The sequence below is a fragment of the Papaver somniferum genome, chromosome 6, assembly GCF_003573695.1.
Source record: "Papaver somniferum cultivar HN1 chromosome 6, ASM357369v1, whole genome shotgun sequence".
Taxonomy (NCBI): domain Eukaryota; kingdom Viridiplantae; phylum Streptophyta; class Magnoliopsida; order Ranunculales; family Papaveraceae; genus Papaver; species Papaver somniferum.
Genome location: NC_039363.1, coordinates 13,780,840 through 13,804,986, shown reverse-complemented (window position 1 = coordinate 13,804,986; position 24,147 = coordinate 13,780,840). Strand labels below are relative to the sequence as shown.

At 35.4% G+C, this 24,147-nt stretch overlaps 1 protein-coding gene and 1 pseudogene across 1 annotated transcript; both read left to right on the top strand.

Moving 5' to 3' along the window:
• The first annotated feature begins 12,426 nt into the window (after positions 1 to 12,426).
• Positions 12,427 to 13,943, top strand: LOC113290517 (annotated as a pseudogene).
• Positions 13,944 to 15,677: 1,734 nt separating this feature from the next.
• Positions 15,678 to 17,369, top strand: LOC113285454 (berberine bridge enzyme-like 8). Its single transcript, XM_026534331.1, has one exon. The coding sequence runs from the start codon at positions 15,692 to 15,694 to the stop codon at positions 17,276 to 17,278; it is 1,587 nt and encodes a 528-aa protein (XP_026390116.1). The 5' UTR covers positions 15,678 to 15,691; the 3' UTR covers positions 17,279 to 17,369.
• The last annotated feature ends 6,778 nt before the right edge of the window (positions 17,370 to 24,147 follow it).

The following is a 24,147-nucleotide window of genomic DNA, read 5'->3' as shown; positions in this document are numbered from 1 at the left end:
CATTGGCACATGTGGTGTAGCTGGCATGGTTGGCATGCATTGGCGCGGAGACGTGGATGGCATGGTTTTCCATTGGCACGGTGGTGCGACTTGTATGGTTGGCATGCTTTGGCGCGGGGACGTGGCTGGCATGGTTTGTCATTGGCACGGTAGTGCGGCTGGCATGGTTGACATGCCTTGGCGCGGAGATGTGGCTGGCGCGGCTTGCCATTGGCACGGTGGCGCGGCTGGCATGGTTTTCCATTGGCACGGTGGTGCGGCTGGCAGGTCTTGGCGCAGAGATGTGGCCGGCACGGCATGCCATTAGCACATGCGGCTGGCATGGTTGGAATGCCTTGGTGCGGAGACGTGGATGGCACGGTGGTGCGGATGGCATGGTTGGCATGCCTTGGCGCGGAGATATGGCTGGCACGACATGCCATTGGCACATGCGGCTCGCATGGTTGGCATGCCTTGGCGCGGAGACGTGGCTGGGATGGTTTTCCATTGGCACGGTGGTGTGGTTGGCATGGTTGGCATTCCTTGGCACGGAGACGTGGCTGGCATGGTTTGCCATTGACACGGTGGTGTAAGAATTTAGGGTTTGGTGTACGAAGGTGATGTCGGTCAATATTAAGGGTTCTACCGTGGAACATGACACATATATATGTAAAAAAAAAGGTACCTTGGTAATTCTTACGTAGGCGTGTTGAATGATTCAATAAATGCGCTAGTGGCCCTAGTGACGTCATGTCAGATGTAAGGTTTTACGATTTTAACCCTAAGCTAAAAACCACTATCAACAATAAGTTTTTCTTGAACTCAATGATTCTAATAATAAACATTTCCAATTATATATTTCTAAATTTAAGTGGTTCCAACATTTCAAGCAAAAATTCCGATTATCGCTAAATTTTAATATGGAAAATTATAATTATCACTAAACTCAAACATGAAAATTGTGATTATCACTAAATTCAAATGTGAAAATTATTTATTTTTGAGATCGGTGAAATGTGAAAATTATGCTTATCATTGAACCATGAAAATTTAAATTTTCAGTGAAGTTGTGATTGTTGCGATTTTTACAAAACCCAACCATGATAATTACAATTGTTACAAAATTGTGAGAACTCAAATTTTCAAACTTTCGGTTAAATTTATTAGGGTAAAGACTTTGACTTTTACCAAAGAGTAATTTTAGGGGGTGTAGTAACTATGGAGAGTAACTTTAGGAAATTGATTTGCTCCCATATTCTTTCTCAACGGTTTTAGGCTTTTAGATTTTGATTTGAAAATCAATATCCTCTTTTGATGGAAGGTTATTAAAGTAATCTATTATTAAGTATAGATAATTATGGGTTATTGATATATGTAATTTTATTGATGGGTTTCTAATATAAAAAAAATAGGAAATGGGCTAGAAAAAAAGTTCTCCAATTCTAATTAATTGTCGTTGAGAAAAACTATTATTTCATTAAAATACAAAGGAAATATATCCTAATAATAACCAGAGGGACGATTGCTTACACCTCTTCGACTCCCTACAGACACAATGGGCATCTACAATTTTCATTATCCATGATAGTGTATTCCAGGTGACATATCCGACAAGAAGGTACGAAGGAGCAATGATGGACCTACAGCAGGGTTAAAAGGGGCTTTAGTCCGGGTAGACTTTCCAGTTCACAAGCCAATTTTTTTTTTTGATCGACCAAGACTTCTAGTCCGGGCTTTAAAAAAATTTTTATCTTTCCTGGATCCGTCTCTGCGAAGGAGATAAACTCCTCTCTCGCAATAAAAACCTCAAAAAATATTGAACAACAATAAATCTGGTGGAATTAATTATCTCAGGGACAATGACAACAACAATTACATTAGTGGGAATGGTGGCATCATCTTCATTGGCTTCATTTTCATTGAAAAAGTATTTGCGAACCTTCAAAATTAAATAAATTACTATGAAGTAAGCTATCACAATCCCACTCGAATCCCCTTTCTTCCCAGCTATTTCCTATTAGTCATTTGCTCGTGCGTGTAAATACAATGGTTGGTCAGAGAAGACAAAAGAACAAAAGTGAGAAAACTTATATGAAATGCAAGTTATATGTCCATGGAGCGAATTAAGAATTCATTAATCTTCAAGTGACCTATAAAACATATCATACATACACAACCATACCATATTTTTTAAGGGACTCTACATGAAACACCAAAAATGGAGGCTTCAGTTAAGAAAAACCATAGAAGAAAATAACATTGATGATATATATTAATATTATGCAAGTAAACAAATACGTAGGAATTATGTTTGTTAAATCAATTTATTTCTTTGAGAAATTTCCATTTCACACAAGCAAGTATTTCAAATTTGGTAAAAATATTCGACATTTTGTTCTAATAGAATCATCTGAAAAACTTGAGCTATTTTATAATCTAGCAACAAAAAATATTTATTTTATGTTATATATGATACCACATGTGTCAAATATAATATATATAGTCGGTTGTCAGCTAAGTAAAATTATTTAAAGTTCGTTTCACTGGAAATTATAAATAAGAATATAGTAATAAAAACAAGTTCGTTTCTCGGGGAGATATGGGTTGTCAAATTATTTTGGTTTTTTTTTTGAAGCTTAAATTATTTTGGTTACTTATATAAACAGAGTTTTTTTTGATTATTATTAAACCTAAAGTCGAAAAACATGTTCAATTGAAGTTTTCATTCTCATATATTCATAATATTTTTGTATCGTTTAATTTCAACCATTTATAACTTCATGTATAATTGGTTGCTTGATTGTCAAAGTCGCAAATTAAATGAGCATACATTCATATCTGATAGACTAGCGTTTGAGATCTGGAATTATCGAATTATCCTTGTCACAAGTAGCATATCATAGCTTTTAATGACGGAATGTTACCATGCAATTATGTGTAGAAATATAACATAAGTTAAAACTGTGTGGCTTTTTGCGCAAAATTGCTTGGAATAACCTCAAATTATATAAGTTATTTCTTTCATTGGGTTAAACTTGAGTGTGGATCTTGGGGCAAGTTATTTAGTGAAAATGATTCAAAGAGTAACTCTTGCGCCTTTGATGATAATATGGGTTTAATTTGCCTGAGTAAGACTATGATAAGACGCTCTAAAGTTATTGATATTAAGAGAAAATGAATGTTGAGATTGATTCACTTGATAACATGTTGAAAGATTGAAGATGAAAACTCTAACAAATAAGAAAGATTTAGTTCATCATGGATTTAGAGAAATCCATAAAATGTATCAAAGAAATCAAATGAGCAAACCCTTGAAACCGGGATGATCAATCACAACTCCAAGCATTACCTCCTTGTTCTCCTTCTTGTTGTAAAGTTTTTATCTCCTTTTAGAAGTGTAGAGGGTCTTCTTAAATAGTTACCAAGAAATCTAGGTGTTAGCATATTCATGGGACCATGTCCCCTTTATTTAGAAGTCCGTGTAAGTCCCACAAGTGTCCCACGTGATGCCATAATCGATAATGTCATTCTCGCTCTTTCAACCTATTGTTTGGCCCCAAAAATAAGAGATTTTTTTATGCTAAAAGTGTCCACAATTGGTAGTCTGAAAACCTTTCCTATCAACTGATTATGACTTTCTTTGTACCAAAAAGTATCTATAATCAGTAGAGTCGATTCCCCTCATATCTACCAAATGTAGGAGTTCAAAAAATAAAAAAATTCTGATGTTGAAAATATCTATAGTCAATAGTCTAGATACCACTGTTATCTACAGATTATTTTATTGTGTGTTTAATTTTTTCTATAAGGATGTTTCACCCACAACTGTTTCGTCAAACTTGGAATAACCTCATTCTTTTTGAGTTGTCTTCATATATTAATTCTCTACAAGATAGTAAAAATAAATCTTGTATTTGAATGAATTCCATTTGGTCCTTGCTCCATCTTCACTTTAATACTTGAATTCCTTATTCATTTCATATCGTAATGAACTCCTTTCTTCTCTTTTCATTTAGATAACTACAAAAAACCTAAGAAACTTCGAAACTAAATGCAACTATAAATGTAACTCACAACTATATGTATTTCATATAAATATATTTCTATAGAATGGGTCGTGAGGTTAGCGTTTTGATTTTATGGTCAATCAAACTGCCAGTAAACTAAGAAACACTTCAGTTAGAAAATTAGATGGAATTTTATGAAATAAATTTTGTACTTCAGCTTGCTTTAGCTTCTTAGGGTGGAGTCTAGAGATGAAACGACGAGGGTACAAAGGACACCACAATCTTTTTGATATAACAAGATAATCACTAAAGAACAGTTACGGTACAAGACCTGTATACTATATGATCAATATCAAGTGCTTGGATTAACGTACATCAGCTTGCTTTAGCATCTTAGGGTGCACAAGTCTAGAGATGAAACGACGAGGGTACAAAGTACACCACAATCTTTTTGATATAACAAGATAACCACTAAAGAACAGTTACAGTCAGTGTATTCAAAATCGCTCTCCAAGGTCGATTACTCGCCAAGTAATCGCTACAGGGTATATGACCGAGACGATTTCCGATTCCAAGTATTTTTCGATTTTTGGCGATTAAGGCGGACGATCTTGCTGAGTTCAACCGATTTTTCAGCAACACGAGTTAACAATTTCTTCGAGTTGGCCTTGCATGCACTAATATCATAAACGAAAATTTACGTAGCCCCCCAAATGGGAGTTATCAAATAGAAAAACCTCTAATAAGTACGTTCAACATAGCAATATTACACAATTAATTATATGATACTGTTAATATTATAATTTTAATTAGGTGCAAATCATGACTTATGAGGAGAAAAATATAAGTCTCTGATAAAAGGATTCCGAGTATTAGACCGAGTTTTGGCGATTTCCAAGTCCGAACTTATTGATCCTCGTTCCAAGATCCCCAACCGAGTAGGACCGAGGAACGATTTCGACTACTTTGTTTACGGTACAAGACCTATGTACTATATGATCAATATCAAGTGCTTGGACTAACTTACATCGTTTTTACTTTATTATAAATAAAAAATTATAATGCGGAAGTAAAGTAAATGACACAACAAGATTTTGTTAACGAGGAAACCGCAAATGCATAAAAACCCCGAGACCTAGTCCATATTTGAATACTCTCAAAATTAATCCGTTATATAAAGAAATTACCAACTTCATATAGTTGAGACAAAGTAAACTACCCCTAGTTTCCTCAGTATCCTTGCGCCTAAAACTAATCTGACCAACACACATGATACAGTCCATTAATTATAGTTGTTTCAGTATCTCTAAAGACTTTAAGCACTTAACCCTCTGGATCATATTCCAAGCAGTAAATGACTAATGTGTTTGGCAACCACTCTTCCAAACAGTAAATTAAACTCCTTTGTAAGGTTTTAGATATTCCAATATATGTATTAAACAAGTTAACCATATTAAGTCAAAAAAAACTACCAGATTCAGATATTGAAGAGTGCCACCAAATGATAACTTGTCGATCTAAATACGACTAGTCAATAATCAGTCTATCAAAAGATAAATCATATCTAGTCGGATCCCAGTCGATCAAGTTTGTGCACGAGGCAAATCACGAAGATACAAAACCAATTAGAACAATTTTCTTGTCTTCAAATATTCAATAGTCTTTTGTACCTGCACATTCCTGACTTATGATCGATCACGCGGGAGTCATGTTATACTCTTGATCTAGTTTTAGTGACCTTATGTCAGAAGAGAAGGCTTTCAAGAATAATTAAACTATGTACAAATCAAGAGATAACTACCGTTAGTCAATCAAATCAATAATCAAAACTAAAATAATAATGTGATTCTAGTTTCCCACCAACGGTGCTAGTAGACGCTTATTGATCCCAAAGAATATTTAAACTGGCAGACGTAAAAGATTTCTCCTAATTAAGTTACTCTCCCTCCAAGATAGTATTACGAGAATATTATTAGTCGGCTATACTAGAAACAACAAAGATGAAGTTTTCCTGGCTCATGATAAGTTTGTAAGAAGAACAAACTTCATTATTTATAGACCAGGGTAGTTTGGAAACCAAGGAATTTCCGTAACCAGAGATATGCAATAAAGTACCTAAATTCGGTTTTATAAATTCCAACCAATATCCAACTGTATAACCGAAATCTCCATGACAACTCAATATTATCTAGCACTTAACTAATATATATTTCCAGAGATATGTTTTTATTGCTGGTAAAACAAAACATATTAACTTCGAAAATCTCAAAAACATTCTCTATTATTTTCCGGTTTGGGATCTCACCTTGAGTATTAAGGAATATCTTAGAACAATTAAGAAATAATATTTTAGCACATGTTCAAATTACTCACTATGTCGACATCTTAAACTTTCCTATTTTTCAAACCCAATTTCCAAATCACACAAACTCTAAAGTGTACGTGACTTATGGAAATCGGTTTTTCCTATTGGGACCGGTTCTACCATGATACCTAAATCAAGTTAGGATCAGTTCTATTTTGACTCCCAATATAGGTAGGGATTGGTTCTACTTTGACTCCCAATATAAGCTAGGATCGGTTCTACCTTGATTCCCTATATAGCTTAGGATCAGTTCATAATTAAGATCTTCAATGAAAACCGAACCATAAATCCTTATGATTTCCTTTCAACTACGAAAAAATTTAGTACGTATACTTCCTTAAACTTATGTAATTAAACATATATTTTTAGGTATGAAATCAAACATACGTTCACTGCACAATCTAGTAACGAGTTGCAAAGATTATGTCGATGTCGCAATTACAAAGTTCAAGAGATAAGCATATTATACTGCGTAATTCAATATACCAATATAAAGCGCTTATCACTTATAGATACATTGTTCCTTGAAACTTTGATCACAATATGATGATCAAGTCTAATATACTAGAGTTTCATATGTTATGTTTTTAATCAAACAAAACTTGAAAGCAAACGATATAGGAATGTAAACAAGTCAAGTCATGTATTATTATTTTCAAGTGGAAGTATGATGTTATCGTCGTTGTCGATACGTCTTCGGAATCTTCAGGTCTTCAGAGTAATACTTGTATATCTCAACATTTCTAGACTTCCTAGTATAACCTAACGAAGTTGACGCTAGCAATCTAATCAAACGACTTATGAGTTTTGATAAAATATGACAATCAAACTTAACTTACCAACACTTGGTGGGTTCAACCAAGAAATGCTCTAACAAGAGACAATTATAAGAGCAAGGCACCTCTTTTAGAATTCCGAACAACTACTTCCTTTATATTAGTAAGAATATTTATTTAGTAAAAACTAACATTTGGATTTAATATGAGAAATTATGTTTCAGTTTGGTCACGTGGGCCTGACCCAATCGCTATATGATTTTTTCTCAAAACAATTCTATTATTTTGGTCCAAAAATTGATGTTTGTTCTTAGGATAAAGGTCACCCACACGGATGACGTCATCATTTATTTTAAAACAGTGTCATATAAGGCCGCACAAGGTATGGTTCATCTCAATATTTGATTGAACTATCACCGAAATCGATGACCTCGGTTCTTATGTTTTTAATAACAATGATTACCATCATAGAATTAGGTTCGATTTGGTAAGAAACTTCAATCCATCTTAGATTTCTCTCTAATAGTCTGATACTCAAAGTTTCTCTAGTTGCCAGAGAAAATTTAACAACTCCATCAAAATCGATTCTAGAATTAATCAATTAAGTTATTTGGATGTTACATAATAGTTATCAATTTTAATAAGAATTCATCACAAAATTTACATAAATTGTTAATTCTAAAATAAAATAAGTTAACATTGGAAGAAAGACAAGATCTAAAAAGATATGGATTACGGATATGTTTTTATTCTTTGAGAGATATAACCCAAAATAAACATCTATGTTTCTCTCTTTTCTTTCTTAGGTATGTTTAGTAACTAATTAATAATTTATGCTCTGGAGATGTCCATGATGATGTTACTTGACATGTTGGGTAAGTAGTGATCATGATCATTGTTACTAGCTAGCGTGGAGACAGTTGTTGTCAAAAAAGTGTACCAAAATTTCTTCCCAGGACATTGTAATTGAGATGTAGTGTAAAACCAATAATAATAAGGTAACATTGAATATGCAAACTACTAGTAATATAATATCCAAAATTTTCTTTCATTTCGACAAAGACTTGATTTTCTGATTGGGGTAACAGTAGTCAGAGCCAAAGAGAGGAGGCGGTAGAGGTGAAGAAGGTAATTAGGGGTTGCTGGTAAGGAAATATATACTAATTAATCGATATGATTAATAATATCTAACGACTCATCTAAATCGGTTTTTAACCGATGGATTCGGTTCGGCTTCTAGGATAAACAAGAATCGAACCGAGAAATGACTATTTTTCATTAAAATTGTTGATTACCCATAGTTTATCTGTTCGATCCGGTTTGTCATTCCTCATATTCAGTTAAGTTTGGTCTGATTTCTTGTGCAGGATAGTGTTAGAATCACCCCCTCCCTCCCCCCTCTCCAAATAGAGGAAAGAAACTTAAATTATTAAATCTTTGGAACTACAAGTTATAATTTAACAAATTTTATTTATATCGTAAAGCTATTGACAAAAATTAACTAAAAAATAAACTACCTTACGTGTTTTTTCTATAAAATGAAATGCTAGAATGAATTACAATTACGAATTCATATACAAAACGAACCGCCAGAATGAACAATCATTTATGAGTTCATTCTACAAAATGTTACTAGTTCATTCTACAAGATAAAATTCTTGAATAATGTTGTTATGAGTATGGATTACTATTATTGATACTGTGAAAATTAAAGCTTCAGAAAATAGTGAAAGCAATACTCATTATATAGATCTCAGCGAGGAAACTCTCAAGGTAAAGGAATCATAGTCAAAAGCAAAGCTTGATCCTAGTTCTAAATTTCGAATTATGACTTAGAAAAATTTTACCATTAATTTTTAAATAAATAATATCAGCGCATTTTGTGTCATACTGTAATTTGGCATGAGCAATAAAATATAAAAAACTTTATGAGCTCATATTCTCTGTTGTCATAATATAATTATGAGCAAGAAATATTTTCTGTTGTCATATTGTAATTATGAGCAAGAAATATAAAAACTTTGGGAGCTCGTATCAGCTCGTTTGTTTCAGAAAAGAAATGTTGTGAACCCTATTTCATACTCAAGAATCTCAAGTCTTTTGCGGATACAGAAAAAAGAAAAAGTAAAAATGTAAAATTGATGCCCTCATGCAGAATTGAACTGCGGATCTTCAGTTTACAAGACTGGCGCTCTACCTATAAGGGCAGGCTCGATCCAATTCCTAGAACTAAATTTGGGTACTCTCCTGCCCTTAACCTGGTGATCCCCACTAGGGCTGAGCATAAAAACCGTAACCGCGGTTTTTATCCGTATCCATATGCAAATTTGCGGGTGAAAACCAATCCACTAGAGTTATGGACCGGACACGGGTGCAATCTCAAATCCGCACGCGGTGCGGTTACGGTTGCGGGTGCAATCTCAAATCCGCGGATTAACCGCACCGTAGGATAATTAGGGAATTTAGTAAATGTATTAAGGATACTATGGGAAGTTGGATGTTTATATATAAACATCTTTACATTTGTAAACCCTAATGGATATTTTTTTCTTCGAGAGGAACCGAACAGACCTCTTAGTCTCCTCTCCTTCCTATCTTCGATTCTTCTTCAATTAGGTTTAATTAATCTGGAATTTTCTATAACATCTTTATCGATTTGCAGAGAAGTAAGTAACGGTTAACTTCAGTTTTGATTACATAGAAATTATGTTTTTTGATTTTTTTCCCCCAAATCGATTGCATGTTAGGATTCAATCAATTTCTTCGTCATTGGTTCTTCGGTATTAACTTTCAATGTCTCTTTCATGTTGCAGAGATTTAGTTTCAGAAAATGGTGTAGTGAAGAATATACCTTGAACAAGATTTAGTTGCAGTTGACTTGATTGATAAACAAGTGAGGTAATGAAACACAACCCTTGTTTACTAATGAAAATTCAGTTTCTGTTTACTAATTTTTGGTTTGAAAATGAAATTTGTTATTTGAATGGAGATTAGGGTTTGTTATTTGAATGAATTTTGTTAGTTGATCTAATTAATGACTGTGTGTTTAATATAATGACAAGTTATTGTTTTTTGGTTTGAAAATGAATTTTGTTTGTGACTGTGTGTTTAATATAATGACAAGTTATTGTTGTTATTGTGCTAAATTAGTTGGCTTTGTTGATGAGCAGAAGTATCTAATTAGGGTTATACTAAAAGTATATTATAGGGTTCATGTTTATTCGGACATTGGCAAAGGTTTGCAATATTATTTTCTGGTACCAAACGTGGCTGTGTTAAAAAAAAGAAAGAAATGCATTAGGATATATGTCACTATTTTCTGACTGTTGGTATCAGTGGGAGTAAATTATCATAATCTACATGCTCATATGCAGTTTTCTACCCGTTGCAAGGTCTCTGTGGTTCTACGTGTGCATAAGTGATTTTTTACTTACAGATCCCCTGAATATTGGACAGTAGACGCAATAGTAGTACACTGAGAATGAATTTGGTAGTGGGAATCCTTGCTGTGGTGGATGTTTGTCATGTATCTCTCTTATAAGATGGACAGAATCTTTGTTGTACAAACAGTGGGTCTCTCTCTCGCTGTTTATATAGTTCTGCAGCTTGCACCACATATGTACATACCCAGAATATTTTAATTAAAAGGGCTGATCACAACTGCTTGATTTTAGGATACTTTCGATATTGAACTGAATTTTGGATTCTTCTCATGAAATTTAGTCCTTTGTGGTATTAGGACATTAGCATGTCTGCTACTGTTTGGCTTGATTTTAGGCCATTGTCTGTTTTTGCAAAATTGTGTTTTCTATTAGTCTCATTGGAATTTGATTAGTCATAATCAATCTTAAAACTTTGGCTTGTTGTTCCTCAATGTCGATTGGGTCTGCGGTCTAGTTGTGATCAGCCCTTTTAAATGGTCTTTACTAACCAATGCTGATTGGTTTTTGTTTCTTCTTGTTTATTGCTTCCTTATATCTGTTTGTTAATAGTCCGGACTCAACTAGATTAATGGTAGTCCTGATACTCAATGGTGCTTAGTTCAGATATGTGTTGCGGTTGTTAATGCGAAATCCCAATTTTGATTGATTATGACTCAGAAATATCTTTTGTTTGCCGCAACTGCTTCCTGATTATATGTAATTTGTTATTGAACATGCTTAGAGATTGTCAATATTATGCTTAAGTGAAACTGCGCCACATCTATTGCTTGAGAATTGCTTATTTTTGCTCCCCTTAAGATTTCTGTTGTTTGTGACATTGGTTCCTTCGGCTTATGATATATCAGATCAAATTAGGAACTTATGATCATAATGATGCCTAAATTTAGTGTTTACTGATTATCTATAACTCCTCCTCATTTTACAGATGCGGCAGAAATCTTGCAGGAAATTCCAGACATACCTATCATGGATTGAATAAACTAGTACTCGAATCCAAGGTCTCTTTTTCAGTTTTTGGCATCAGAGATTCATATGGCTTTGCACCAGACTTGTTGCATTTGAATTAATACTCTTTTGTGTTAACTGTTAACTATCTTATGTCCTTTGTTGCTTTTGAATTACTGAATTAGTACCCTTTTGTGTTAAAAATCATAAGCCGAAGGAATCAATGTCACAAACAACAGTTTGAAACAACAGTTTGTAACTTTTGAATTAGGAACCAATGTAACTGTTAACTATCTTATGTCTGTACTCTAGTTTGTAATTTTTTGTACTTAGTTTTTTTTTTGATGTCTTGTGATCAAATCCGCGGTTAATCCGCAACCGGCCCGCAAAATCCGCTGATCCGCAGAGGGCAAATCCGCGGGTGATTGGGCCGGTCACGGTTTGAATTCCCAAATCCGCAACTTTGACGGTTTGGTTGCGGGTGACCCCTAATCCGCAACCGTCCGTCCGTTGCTCACCCAGTGTAGTTAATCTCGGCCGAGATGGCCGAGATATCGCCGATAATATCGGTTTCGGTGTTTCACCGAGATGCCGATATTACCGGTATTGGCCGATATTTCGCCGATATTGACCGATATTTCACCGGTACTCACCGAAATATCGTGTCTCGGTACTCGACCGATATTCACCGAAATCCGATATTGACTACATTGTGCTCACCCCTAATCCCCACCGAGTAGAAACTCGGAGTTTGTATATGGATTTTGGACTAACTGGTAAATATGGGCCACAGGCCCATGGACATATTTTGGGTCACATATTTAGACGCATGCGCCAAGACTCTAAAACCCTGCGAACCATTTCCTCTTTTTCACGGCTTCCATTATCAGAAGACAGAGAAGAGAGAAACGATGAATACAAACGGAAGCGAAGAGCAAGAAGATGGAGATGAGAAGCGTGAAGAAGTATTATTCTTAAAAGAAGAAGACGTTCTTGAAGAAATCAATGTTGATGAAGAAGGTATTTTTATTTTTGCCTTTCCTTTTCTTTCTAAAATTTTACTTCAGACACCATCTCTTACTCACTGTGTCTTTGAATATCAGATCTTCCTGATGCTGATGAAGGTATGTATCAATATATATATCAATCAGCTTGAGCAATACTTCTTATATAATGTTTTCGTTTTTAAGATTTTATTGGATGTGGCTGCAGATGAACCGGATGATTCGATGCACATATTCAGAGGCCATACTGGTATACTTATTATTTACTGTTGTTATGGCTGATAGTTTGACAATCTGAGAGCTGAATTAGGCTCTTTGATAGGCTCTTCTGATTTAACTTTTGTTTCATACTTCTCACACATTCTTAAGTTTAGTGTTTGTTTATATTGGATAGGTGAATTATACACGGTGGCATGTAGTCCTACTGATGCAACCCTTGTGGCAACCGGAGGAAGAGATGACAAAGGATTTTTATGGAAGATGGGTGTAGGAGATTGGCCTCAAGAACTCCAAGGTAATGCTTTGTCTGTTTTCTTGAATTGTTTTCTGCTTGTTGTACGTGCACAATATGTCAATAATCTTTATAGACTAGTAATATCATGTATTGTTGTCCTTTGTTTATTTGTAAAAGGAAGCAATTCGTTCTATTTGCAGGTCATAAAGATTCTGTATCCAGTTTAGCCTTCAGCAAAGAAGGACAGTTGCTAGCCACAGGAAGCTTGGATGGAACTATTAAAGTGTGGACGTGCCTTCAGGTGGTCTCAAGTGTACACTTGATGGTCCTGGAGGGGGAATTGAGGTGACATATTGACGGATACAACTTTTTTTTTTCTTAAATCTCCATTTGAAATCCTTTATTATTTGAACTATCTATACTCTCAGTGGGTCAGGTGGCATCCAAGAGGACATGTCTTCAATGCCAAGCTTGCTGCATTAATAATTATTCATTACCCAGTCACAGGATGTAAACTTCTGTTCTTTATTTGCTTGCAGGTAAAACAATCTGTACTGGTTCTGATGATGCATCTCTAAGAGTGTGGAACCTTGAAAAGGGAGAGAGCGTGCACATTATTAGCGGTACTTTGGCACTGTGTAATCTTTTTTTTTTTTTTTTTTCCGTTCCATCCTGCAGTGCAAATTGCTGGCTTAAATAGGTTGCACTAAGCAGTCAACTGTCATCTAATAGGGGTGTGCACCATGTAACTTGCTTGGCATAGCTAGGTTCATCTAGGTACGTAGTTACTGGAGGTCTAGATGGTAAAGTACGAGTATGGGATAGCCTCTCAGGTGACTGTGTGAAGACATTCAATGGGCATTCTAATGCCATTCAGTCTCTATCTCCCTCTGCAAATTTAGATTTCCTCGCTTCTGTTTCTAGCGATAAAACTGCACGAGTATTTGAAATTGCGGAATTCACACAGTGAAATAGACATCTGATGATACTTATCTACATGTATACTGTCAAATAGTTGTGTTTTGGAGCTGACAGTTTATAAGTAATACATTGTACATGCATTTGTCTTGCAAGTACGTTATTTTGGATTTGTAATTCACAAAAACTTTGGTTTCATGTCCTTGGTTGAATCTGTAGCTCTGACATGTTATTATATGACGACTACAATGGCCGTTTTATTTGGGAAATGTTGTGATTTAGGTTTTGCATGGTGGGTGTTTTCGGAATGGGATATTGGTGACACTGCGTTTAATGAAAAAGCTGCCAAATGGCCCAAATCCGAAACTTTGTATAATACTGAAAACATAGCAACGTCCTAACTCCGTTTCGTGTTAGAACTTAGAAGTAGAGTTGGAGTGGGGAATAGAATCCTCGTATAAGGTGTATATATACTTACATGCAGCACTCATCACCTATATTGTCAAAGCTAAGTGATCCGGAGGAAACAAGAAAATCTCTCGGCGATCACAAGAAGAAGAAGAAGTGTCAAGTAATTAGGTTTCAAGGTTCGGATACTGTAATGGCTAACCAATTGGAGATAGAGAAATTATGTGATATGTTGTGGGAATATGAAACGCTGGATGATCTCTCCTATCCAGGGGAGAATACTGACGAAAGTGACACTGATGAGAGCAGTTCTGCTGGTTCTGATGATGAAACAGAGAATCAAAGTGATGAGGACAGTGGCACCGATGGTTCAGTTCAATGTCCTAGTAGTATCAGACGAAGACGTCGCAAAAATGTTCCACTTCTCCGTAAACGAAAGGCACGTCGTGTAACTCGGCGCAAGAAGAACAAAAAAAATCCGGATGAAGGTATTAGCAAGAAAGATGATGTGCCGTTTAATGGAAAGTTCTTTCAAGTACTGTTCCATTATCCATTATTAGGGTTCTTTGTTGGTTATTATTTTTTCATTCTTACGCTTTTTTATTGTTTCTTCTTATGATTTCCTTTGTTCTTTGTTTTTTTACTTGAACTTTGATCATTCGGTGCAATAATTGAATGGGGTGTTTGGGTTTGATTTAGTCACATCTCATGCCAGGCATTAATTCAATGTTTCTAGTATCTGAATTTTGTTTACTACTACTTCAGTCGTCCAATATACATACATGTGCTACTAGAAACCTGTGCATAAGAAGGAAGGTTGACACACCTTGAAAGAAAATTTTACTACGTAACCAAGACCTTGTCGGGCGATTGGGTCTTAGCGTGTGATGGAATATTTTATTCAAACCATCTCCCGGAATTCAACATTAAGTTCAAACTATCTCCCGGATTTCAACATTAACCATCTCCCGGAATTCAACATTAAGTTCAAACTGTCTCCCGGATCTCAACATTAAGTTCAAATTATCTACCGGAATCCAACATTGATGTGACACATTCAAAGCTTTTTTGTAGTTTAAATGCTGAACTTTCAAAAGGCTTTAAATGCTGAACTTTCACAAAGCTTTTTTCGTGACTTTGGCTGTTGTAGTTGGGGGGAAAATTCAGTGACCTGAGGCGTTCACGTCTTCTTGATGTGATCTGTGCCCATAATGTATTCGGTAAAACCGTTGAATTTTCAAATCCTGTTAATCCCCAAACCGCTGATGTGATCTTGAGTAAAAGATTTGAATGTTCAAATAATAGCAGGTATCTGATGAGACTATATATATGTGTGTGGTATCTGTTTATATGTTCTCATTCATGTAAACAACCAAACCTGATCTAGCAAATATGAGAACTACTACTTCATTTAGATCCTTCTTACTATTATTCGGTTCAATATTATTGTCTTTCATTGTCTGCTCGAATGCGTTTGCAATAACGCATGGCGATTTCCTTGTATGCATTTCCCTTCATTCTAAAACTACTTCCATACCGATCTATACCCCGGAAAATGCTAACTATACATCTATTTTGCAATCCACTATTTGGGTGCTAGGATTGAATTCATCAACCACTCCCAAACCCTTCCTTATATTAACACCTTTGGAAGAATCGCATGTTCAAGCCGCTGTAATTTGTTCTAGAAAGCATGGGATTCAGATAAAAGTTCGAAGTGGAGGCCATGACTTTGAAGGACTTTCATATGTATCAGATATTCCATTCATTATTGTTGATTTGTCCAATCTCCGAGAAGTCAACGTGGATATAGAGAATAAACTAGCATGGGTTCAGTCTGGTGCAACTACAGGTGAACTCTATTACAAAATTGCAGAGAATAGCGACATTCTAGGCTTTCCTGCGGCGACTTGCACAACTGTAGGTATTGGTGGGTACATTAGTGGAGGTGGGTACGGGGCCATGTTCAGGAAATATGGCACAGCAGGTGACAATGTCATTGATGCACGAATAGTGGATGTTCATGGTAGAATACTTAATAGAAAATCCATGGGAGAAGGTTTGTTTTGGGCCATTAGAGGAGGTGGTGGAGGTAGCTTTGGAATCGTCCTTTCATGGAAGATCAGATTAGTACCCGTGCCACCTACCGTAACGGTCTTTAGAGTGGACAGATTCTTAGCAGAAGGTGCAACTTTGCTTGTTCATAAGTGGCAAGATATTGCTCACAGACTTCCTGAAGAGCTTATCCTATTTCTCTCGTTAGGCGTAGCAAATGCTACTGCAAAAGATGAAAAAACTGTTAGAGCAACATTCACGTCCCTATTTCTTGGGGATGCTAAAAAGCTTAAAATTGTGATGAAGGAGACATTTCCTGAATTGTGTTTGAATAAAAATGATTTTATTGAAATGCGTTGGATTCAATCTATACTCTTCTTGGATAACCTACCTACTAACAGTTCCATTGATATTTTAAGGGGTAGGTCAACCGTGAAGTCATACTTTAAGGGAAAATCTGATTATGTAAGACAACCCATTTCGCAAACTGGTCTAGAATTGATATGGGAAAGATTGCTAAACGATGAGTTAGCTGGTATGAATTTAACGCCTTATGGTGGAAGGATGAGTGAAATTGCAGAATCTGAAACTCCTTTCCCACACAGAAATGGAACCTTATTTAAGATTCTTTACGTTGCTGCTTGGAATGAGGTTGCCTCATCTGAAAAGTATATAAATCGCCTGAGAAAAATGTATGAATTCATGACTCCTTATGTCTCTAAGTGGCCAAGAGAAGCATATGTGAATTATAGAGATCTTGATTTGGGGGAAATGAGTAAAAATGGCACAACTAGTTACTCACAAGCCAGGATTTGGGGCACCAAGTACTTCAAGGGTAACTTTGACAGATTGGTAAATGTGAAGACCAAAGTTGATCCGGACAATTTCTTTAGACACGAACAAAGTATTCCCAGTATCGCATAGTAATGATTTAATTTGATTACATGTATTGTATTTGTGTGTGTTAATAATTGTCTCAGTTATGTTTGAGTGAATAAGACAAGTCCAAGAGATACTTAAGAATAATGGCTTACATAAAAGTTTGTATTTTAGATTGAAATTTCAGTTTCATCATTACATTGATTTCCACTCGGAATCAGTGAGCTAATTTCATCATTACACGAGTGGTGTGCACAATATTAGTACTACGATCCCCGCTTCATTACGAGGTAGTTACTCAGACCTAGGTATGTTTTAAACTTCTTATTATAGGCAATATACTTAAAGAACTCGACACTCAAATTACTAAAATTAGATACCAAAGAAACATGGGATTTGAAGATCTTAAATATTGGTTTTATTACACTTTTTTCCATTACTAGCTCATTTCTCGGGTTTCGATTGGTATATACTTTTTTTTTCTTTTTTGATAAGATGGCCTTCTTAAAAAGGACTAAGAAGAGCCACAAAAGATAAGTCTTGGTGAAGTAACACACGTTATATTATTATAAAATTCTAATCTAATAAAATTAGGCATGTTTGCAGACCAAATGCCTTCAAAATCTCTAGCACCACCACTTTTAGCTAATCTATCAGCAACATGATTAGCTTCTCGGTATCTCTGATTGAACTTCACTTGCACAAATGTGTTCTTGAGCATGCCGATGTCTTGGACAAGTCTGTACATGTCCCAGTTAGGTTTGACTTCGCCTTTGCACAATTGGATTGCGTAGCACGAATCACTCTCCACCTCCACAAGGTTAAGACTCAATTGATTAGTCAGTCGAAGTCCGTCTCTGATTGCCCAGACCTCTGCGACATTATTGTTGTTCTTGTGAATGTGTTTGCAGAAAAAAGCAACAAAATCTCTTGCTCCATCTCGGATAACTCCACCAATTCCTGCATTTCCACAATCATTAGTAGACCCATCAGTTTAATCTTGTAAAATCCTGTATTCGGAACCTTCCGAGCAATCTGAATTTCCTCCATAGCCCTTTCATCTGTGGAAGAAGCTAAATTATCCTGAAAGTACTCATTTTCCATCCTAAGAGCAGTTGCCAGAACCCAGTTAGCATTGAATCTTACATTTTCAAACACCTGCTTATTTCTATGTATCCAAATATTCCACAAAATGAACCGACAAACATTTATCCATTTCAGCCTACTAATACTAATATCATAGCAACACAGCTTCCTAACAAAACTAGGAGAAAGATATTCAAACTCAAAATTCACATAGGTTCAACTTCTCATCTTGTCCCATATTGGCCTCACCTTAGTACAACCAAAGAAAAGATGAAAAACAGTCTCAAAGTCACTGTTACAAAGATTACATCCAAGATGGTCACACAATCCTTTCTGTATAAAGATTCATTTACACTAACACTGTTTTGACATAACTGCCATAAAAAGAATTTGTATTTATAAGGGCACTTAAGTTTCCACAGAAAGCTCTAGTCCTTATTGGCGATGACATCTTCATTAACTTTCCTGTTCAAGAAAACATAAGCATCTTTAACAGTTACATTACCAGATTTACTAGCAGGCCAGATCAGAGTATCAGCATTATTAGACAGATTGCAAACAGGAAGAGCAATCACCTCCTTAACAATGTTTTCAGGGATGCTATTCTGAAGTCTATTAATATCCCAACTATGATCACTAGAATTCATAAAGTTGCTGACAGGTTCTTTAGGTAGACTGGTTTCATCTAACTGCAATTTATTAGCAAGAGGCAAGTCGTCAACCCAAGGGTCCCTCCAGATATCTATACTAGTACCATCCCCTACATTCCATCTGAGGCATTCCCTAACAGCATTCCTACCCTTTATAATGCTTCTCCACCTAAAGGAAGATCCTTTAGTAAGATCAGCATTCCAGAAATCATCAGTCTTAAAGTATTTGGCTTTCAACGGATTAAAGAGAACGGACTCCGGGTTAGAATATATTCTCCAGGTCATTTTAGCGAGAATATCAAGATTATTAACTTCAAGGTCTCTAATATTGACACCCCCTAACTCAATGGGCATACAAACCGTATACCATCTAACATTATGCATACCCTTACCATCCTTACTACCACTCCAGAAAAAATTTCTTCTATATCCGCCAAGCTTTTGTATTAAACCTTTCGGGAGTTTAACCACAGACATAACATGACTAGTGATTGGGTCCACAGCATATCTAAGTATTGTACGTCTACCGGCCAAGTTCAGACTCCTAGACTTCCAACCCTGAAGTTTGTTACACACCTTCTCAACAATATCGAAGTAAGTTTTCTCACTAACCCTACCCCAGTGTAATGGAATACCGAGATACTTACCTGGGTTAGTAGAAACTTGAACTCCTAAAGCATTAGCCATTCCTCTCGTGAAGCTCCTACCCAAATTAGCAGAAGTAAGAAGTGTGGACTTACTCTTGTTAATTTTCTGCCCAGACCAAAGACAAAACTTTTCAACCAAGTACTTCAAATTGAAAGCATTTTTATAATTAGCCTTCAAAAATATAATACTATCATCAGCAAACAAAGAGTGAGACACCATAGGAGCTCCCCAGGCCACTGTAAAACCAGACAAAGACTTGTTAGCAATTCCAGCATTAATCATTCTTGTAAGGGATTCAAGGAACATGATAAACAGGTAAGGGGACAAAGGGTCCCCTTGTATTAGTCCATTAGAAGGTCTAAAAGTAGTACTAGGAGCACCATTTATAAGAACCTGAAATGAAACTGTAGAAATACATTTCATTACCCAATTGATAAACTTTTGGTCAAAACCATTGCACTTAAGAAGTTTACCAATAGAATCCCAACTAATCCTGTCATAAGCTTTATCCAGATCAAGCTTCAGAGCCATCCAACCTTTTTTTACCTTTTTTAGTTATAAAAGAATGAATAATCTCATTACACATAATAGCAGAATCAAAGAGGGAGCGACCCGGATTGAAGGCATGTTGGTTATAAGAAACAATCTTATTCAGTAAAGGTGTAAGCCTATTAGTTATGATCTTAGTGATGATTTTCATGCTAAAGTTGCACAAACTTATAGGTTTATACTCTTTAATAGTAGTGTGGTTATTAGTCTTAGGAATTAAGGCAATAAAAATTGTTTAATTGAGCCTATCATCTAAGACTCCCCTATGATAGAAACTCTTAATAAGATCAATAACACTAGGACCAACATGATTCCAGTACTTGGTATAGAAAATACCTTGGAGACCATTCGGGCCGGGAGATTTGAGAGCTTCTAGATGCTTTACTGCACTAACAATTTCATTCACACTGACATCCTTGCAAAGATCTAGATTCTCATCATTAGATATGACGGGATGAAAGAGATTAGACAACTTAGTATCACAAATAGAAGACGCAGAAGAATTAAACAAACTATTAAAATGGTTGATTATATGATTTCCAATCATTTTATCGCTATTAATCCATTCTCCCCTGTCATCTTTGAGCATGACTACGGAGTTCCTTTTTCTCCTAGTCATTGTAGAGGTATGGAAGAACCTCTTGTTCATATATCCTTCTCTAAGCCAAAATATTCTAGATTTTTTCCTCCAGAAAGTTTCCTCAAGTTTAACCAACCTAAGATACTCAATAAGGCACTCTGTCATAGTCTGTTTATCTCTTTCAGATGGCCAGCTATCAAAATCATTTTGGGCTTTAACAAGATTATTATGAGTTTTGTCAATCTGAAGATGGATGTTTCCAAAAACATTTTTATTCCATTTTTTAGTCTCGATCTGAATCCTAGAGATATTGTCTAAGAACTGAGTACTACTAAAACTAGTAACATCATAAATCCAAGTATTCTTAACCACATCTTCATACCTAGAATCCTCAGCCCAAATGGCCTCAAATCTGAAAGGTCTTTGCTTAAATCTAAACTTAGGGTCGAGATCAACAAGAATGACCATGTGGTCAGAATTATAATAAGGTAAATGAAATACCTGAGCTTTGTTGAAGCGAGTCTGCCAATTTGAGTTGACAAGAGCTCTGTCTAACCTTTCTTTGATATTTGTTGTTCCGGACCTCTTGTTGTTCCAAGTGAATTTATGACCATTGGCTCCTAGATCAATGAGACCACAACAGCTCATTACATCTTGGATCTCAGTTGTAGTAGTAGTAATCATACCTCCTTGCTTCTCATGACTTCCACAGAAAGTATTGAGGTCTCCCACCACCATCCAGTCAGCATCGGGAATGTCTGTTATGGCGTTGAGCTCACTCCACATCCTTTTTCTGGTAGTTTTTTTTCGGATTTCCATACACAGACGAGAGAATCCAAGGTTGCTGGAACTTTGCAGTGACCACATCATGCACTGCCCATCTCGAATTTTTAGTAGCTTGGATCTCAACTTCACTTGCATTCCATAACATATATAAACCCCATATAAACCATGAGGATCAACAATAATAAAATTCGTGAAACCTAACTTGCTTACTATTTCAGAAACATGCTCTTCAAGTACCCTAGTTTCAAGCAACACAACAATGGTGGGATTGTGTCTCTTGATAAGCTTCTTCATAACTCTAATAAAGGAGGGTCTAGCAAGCCCTCTTCAATTCAAGATAAAATCTTCATATTAAAAAACGAAGGAAGACACAAACCAGGATTAAGCTCATGTTGCTTCATGGGTCTCTGAAAGTCCCTCAATTCCTCCGATGATTATTGGTCCATCATCATCAATGGGCTGAACACTGTCCTGAACATTCTTCGATTGGTCTATACAGTTCAATTCATTACGATTTATTTTATGAAAAAAATTGGAAAAATATTATGTTTCACTAATTCAGTTGGCAAAAGAATACAAAGCTTAGTTTTCTGGTATGAGGATTTACACGGGAAAAAAATCGATGTAACTCGGCGATTTAACTAAAAAGGCGAGATTGGTGTATACCCAGATTAATTGGCGTATACCAAATTATACAAAATAGGCTCGATAGGAAGTAAAAGTCGAAGCCCCTTAGCCTATTTTTTTTGGAAATGGTTAAACTACCCTTGTTTAGTTAGTACTAATCAATTTATTTATTTTTAATTAATCTAGTTCGATTAATTAATTGAATTACAAGTTATGAAATCCTGTTTTGATTATGTTGAACTTTTTCTTGGAAGATTTTTGTGAAAAAAATAATTTTTTTGAGAATTTTTTGTAACGGAAATGAAATCACACTAAACAAATACTTATAATAACGTTTGTTTAATGGTTTCATTTTCCAAATTACAGAAGAAATCAACACTTCATAGTATGAAAAGTAGCATGCTCGACTGAAAAAAGCATGCCGACTAAGCACTTTCAGAATTTAGTGCATGAAAAATCGGCATGCTCCACTAAGATAAATCATGCCAACCAAACTTAGTAGGCATGCTCAACTGAAACAAATCATGCCGACAAATGTTTTCTAGTCGATTGAAACAAAACATACCGACCAAACATCAGTTTTTAGCATTTACAGTCGTCATGGTCGAAAATGCATCAGACAGTCGTCATCTTTTTTTAACAAAACCATGACAACCAACAACAAAATTGGACAAATAAAATCTTGGTTTATGGGAGTTATTAATCGTCAAGGTTTATGTTTTCATAACCCGATGACTATTCATACTACACTAGTCGTCAAGGTTTAGAGATGAAGACCATGACAACGACCCTATGAATGTTACTTTCAGGAATAAAACTCTTTGAAAGTTCGTCACGATATTCATCCTACAACCTTGACGACTAAAACTAAATATGAAAAGTTGTCATGCTAGACGAAGAGATATCATGAAGAACGTATGAAAAATTTATAAAATATTTATTTAAAAATGATGACATATAGGGAAAGAATAAAAAATTGATCATTTGGTTGATGAAGAAGGAGAAAAAAATAAATAAAATTTGGATCTATAACCAAAAGAGGACTAATTTTAGTTGTTATTAAAGGAAAGGTAATTAGATAATTTTATTCATATCGGACACCCTTTATCCCACTATTATGGTTGGGAATAGGATTTGTAATCAGGGTATACTCGAATCTAGACAGTTTAGTTAATAAATACTTTCCTTTCCTATTTAAAAAAAGCCCATGCGTCCAAATTACTAAACCTACAATATGATCAACCACACCCAATACATCAGTGACTCATTCAATGGGTCGGTGGATATAACTTCCACCCTTTTTGGTTACATCCTCTGTCAATAGTCTCTCTGAAATCCGTATAGTAATATGCATTAGCTATGTTTCAGTATTAATGTCTAGTTGCGCTGATAGCCACCATATTTTTCTATTGCTCACTCTGTTTGTGCTAGCTTGTATATTTTTGGAATTGTATGCGTATGCATAACCAGGTCTATACAGTCTATAAATAGGTCTGATCTGCTCTGTGTATTTAGCTAAGATCTTTCTCTTTTGTGTTATTTACTTCAGCTATAATCATTATCATATGTAAACTCTACAGTATCACTGCATATCTATATTTTCCAGTTAATAGTTAAAATCCTCTCTTATATAAACTTGTTTTATGTTTTACAGTTTGGATATGCTATCCTCTATATATTGTATATTACAGTTTGAATATGCTATACTTTATATAAGATCCTGTAATCAGTAGAAGATTGGTAATTTAGTAATGAATACTCTAATTCATAATTTACGTCTTTGATACATAATCCTAAATATCAATCTACTTTTGTTTTAAGTTCTACCTGATTTGCCTAGTGTCAATAGCTTATTTGTTGTATCCTAAATTCTATATCTTACTTCCTTTGTTAATTAAGCTAGTTTTATTTCCACCTTTTGCTGCTGTGAATCTATTTTGTTAGTCCTCCTGTTCTTGATTTTTTCCTTCTTCCTGTAGGATTTTATT